This window comes from Arachis hypogaea, chromosome 11, assembly GCF_003086295.3.
Source record: "Arachis hypogaea cultivar Tifrunner chromosome 11, arahy.Tifrunner.gnm2.J5K5, whole genome shotgun sequence".
In the NCBI taxonomy this organism is placed as follows: Eukaryota; Viridiplantae; Streptophyta; class Magnoliopsida; order Fabales; family Fabaceae; genus Arachis; species Arachis hypogaea.
Genome location: NC_092046.1, coordinates 125,388,882 through 125,391,988, shown reverse-complemented (window position 1 = coordinate 125,391,988; position 3,107 = coordinate 125,388,882). Strand labels below are relative to the sequence as shown.

General features: G+C 47.9%; 1 protein-coding gene across 1 annotated transcript; it reads right to left on the bottom strand.

The window, feature by feature from the left end:
• Nucleotides 1-1,346: 1,346 nt before the first annotated feature.
• Nucleotides 1,347-2,750, bottom strand: LOC112721740 (protein FAR1-RELATED SEQUENCE 5-like). Its single transcript, XM_025772777.1, has one exon. It carries the CDS (start codon nucleotides 2,748-2,750, stop codon nucleotides 1,347-1,349), a length of 1,404 nt encoding a protein of 467 aa, XP_025628562.1.
• Between the last annotated feature and the right edge of the window lie 357 nt (nucleotides 2,751-3,107).

Sequence of the window (3,107 nt, the reverse complement as noted above, 5' to 3'; positions counted from 1 at the left end):
CTTAACATAAAGCAAACTGCACACTTCCAACCATACCTGGGTTACCCACTACTCAAACAGGTCTTCATTGGTGGGCCTTGTGGGGTTAAACGCGCCTGAGCTGGCTGGTACTCCGTGAGACCCCCTTACGTGACCGGAGTAACCTTGTGAAGAAAAAAACTGTTCGATGTGTTGCCCCCCGAGAAAGATGTTGGAACCCCCACCGCCGACACCCATGTGGGGGCTGCAATACGCATGACTACACACATGCATTGACTGAGTTGAGGTCGTTATAGCACGATCTGGAACATTCTGGGTGTTGTCGCCGTTCTCCGAGTGAATGCCCTGCCGAGTACAACTAGAAGTTGTTAAAAACCTAATCGCAACCCAACCATTGCTATTTACCTACGTATGCATGCAATACCATATTTGACTCTATTTCTCCCTCGTTCCTGTCATGTTGACCACCCATTGCTAAATTTATGAGTCAAAAAATGGAAAACAAAGAAGCCTCAGCTATTGCACGGCTAAAAGAACTCTTTCCCCTCCTGGCCCAAATGCAATGCAACCATACCTGATCTACACATAACACCTTACAGGAATAACTCACAACCCATTATAGCTACCCATCACATCTCCCATGTCTCTTGTGTCACCAGCACAAAAGGTGAGATGGAAATAACTACTTCACTACTCATATCAGGTATTCTCCTCACTACTAAAGAAATGTGCTCCGCAGCCAATGCATTCTGCTTTTCCCAGATGATTTGAATGGATTCATGTTAATCACGTGCGTATTTCTTTAATTCTATAAACCGTACCATCATTTAATCAAAAGTTGGATGGGTCGGTACCCTTACCTCGTCGTTATCGGCATCTTGCGTCCGCCCAGCTGCATACGGGGCACTTGGTTTCGCCGAGGAACGCTCCGTGGAACTGTGGACCGTGCAACCGTCAGTGCCAGCAACACCATGATCCCGCTGGCTCGTACAAGTCCTCTTCGTATGACCAGGTACGCCGCACGTCATGCAACGTTGTCGCTTCATCAGCACGTCACCCTCGCTTCCGGGATGCATCTCCTTCCCCTTCCTCGGAGCACCCTTAGTCTTCGACACCACCGGGTCCTTCAGCCCAGATAGCGACGATAAACCCGGGGGGCCTCCTAGTTTGTCGTATGCAAGTCGTTGCAATTCTTCTGCGAGACGTGCAATCCCGTCTCTAGCAACAACAAACTCATTTGCATCTTCTGTCCCGAGTTTTGCTACCACACTCATCGCCCCGCAAAGGGCCCCATATCTAAGCAAGCGTCCTTGATGGCCCTCTGTACTTTCGGAGGGTTTCGATCTCCAATCCTTTGCATCCTTGCACTATCTGCTCAAAATAAGACCGCCAGGTATTTTTTCCAAGCCCTCATACTTCATCACACAGAATATATGACTACAGGGAATCCCCTCACTGTTCCACATTGAACATTCACACTCAATCCTTTCCTCGTTCGGATCATACAACACCTTGTATGTCCTATTAGGTTTCCCCATCTTCGAAAACTTGTACACACACGTCGTGCTAATGCTGTCCCTGCCCCGAAACAATAGCGTCGCCACACCTTTTATTTGTTTCTTCACTTCTCTGAAAACCGCTCGTGTATACACCTTCGAAGCAAAAAGCTCGATCGAATTAAGTCCAGTCGTTAGCACAGGAGTATAATAGGTGGAATAGAATTGGGCTGTTACTTCATTATTCCGATAGTCTTTTACAACTCGATCTAAACTGTGTACAAGTTCCAAAATGCTATCAGTTGATCTAAGAAAACCCTTAACAAAAGCATTGATCCCTTCACATCTTGAGGTAGTCCTGTATCCCGCACAGAATGTGCCCCTCAGGTAGGCCATTGCCCAGCTTTCTCTACTATCGTATGTGCTCTGAACCCAGATGTTATCTTGTAGGCCAAGCGACTCAACCGCCGTCTTCCAATACTCCTCAAACTCATTGATATCCAAGTTGGCATACAGCGCTTTCTGAAAAACCTTGCGGAATTCTGTCTCCTTAACCCTCTGGACGTAATTCTTCTCAAGGTGCCAACTGCACAACCTATGTTTCGTGGTCGGGATCACCTCTGCAATCGCAGCTCGCATCGCCTTGTCCCCATCCGTGACTACTACACAAGGCTTCTTATGTCCCATCACATCCAGCAGGTTCAATAACACCCACCGGTAAGTACGAACCTCTTCATCCTCAAGCAACGCGAACCCAAAAATGGATGTTTGTTTATGGTGATTTGACCCAGAGAATACCACCATCGGCTTCCTGTACTTGTTAGCACGATACGTAGAATCAAAGGCCAAAATATCACCGAATAGCTGATAGTCCGCCATCATCTCCCCATCAGCCCAAAATAGGCTGCCCAGTCGATTATCCGGGGTCCGTGTGTAGTGTGCCGAGGTCATCATGTCCACGTTCGCTTTACCCTCTAAGTAACCGATAGTGGCTGCTGCATCCCCATCCGATATTCGCGCAAGCCGCTGTCCGTGAACATAATTGTACAAATCCCGTTTTGTAAACCGAAGCATACTATACCCACCAGATTGCCCTGCCATGTAAGCCATTATTTTCGAGGTTGGGATCCCAAATTGCTTGAAACTATCCACTTGTGCCTTGTCACCTTCGCTCATCTTTCGATGACTAGGAAGGAGATTTGTAAAAATCGCTGGGGCAAGCTCGTGGTTGTGTTCGTCAACGATGGTTCTTACCTTCCACACGCTCTTTTGCATATCGTAGTAAATCTTCAGTTTGGCCTTACAGTCTGTTCAACTCTCAGGCCTCTCCTCTCTTACTCGCTTAGGTTGATCATAGTGCTTACGATGTCTAGTACCTTGTCGATGGCAAAAAAAGTCTCTCCTTATCAAAATCCCATTGACACGACCGACATCTCCCTTCCGAATGCCAAAACCCCTGAATCTGGCGAATTCCTTGTAGGCATCATAGGCATCCTCCTCCGTACCAAACTCTCTACCCAAGAAGTCTTCCGCGGCGACTTGTCGGCTTGGACCTCCACCTTCCACATCGTTAGCACCAAAAGCCCCCTCATCGTAAACGGCATCCGCTTCACACCTCTTTCCTGCGTCGGG

Coding starts and splice junctions, on each gene's coding strand:
- LOC112721740 (XM_025772777.1), bottom strand. CDS start 2,750: ATGCAAAAGAGCGTGTGGAAGGTAAGAACCATCGTTGACGAACACAAC.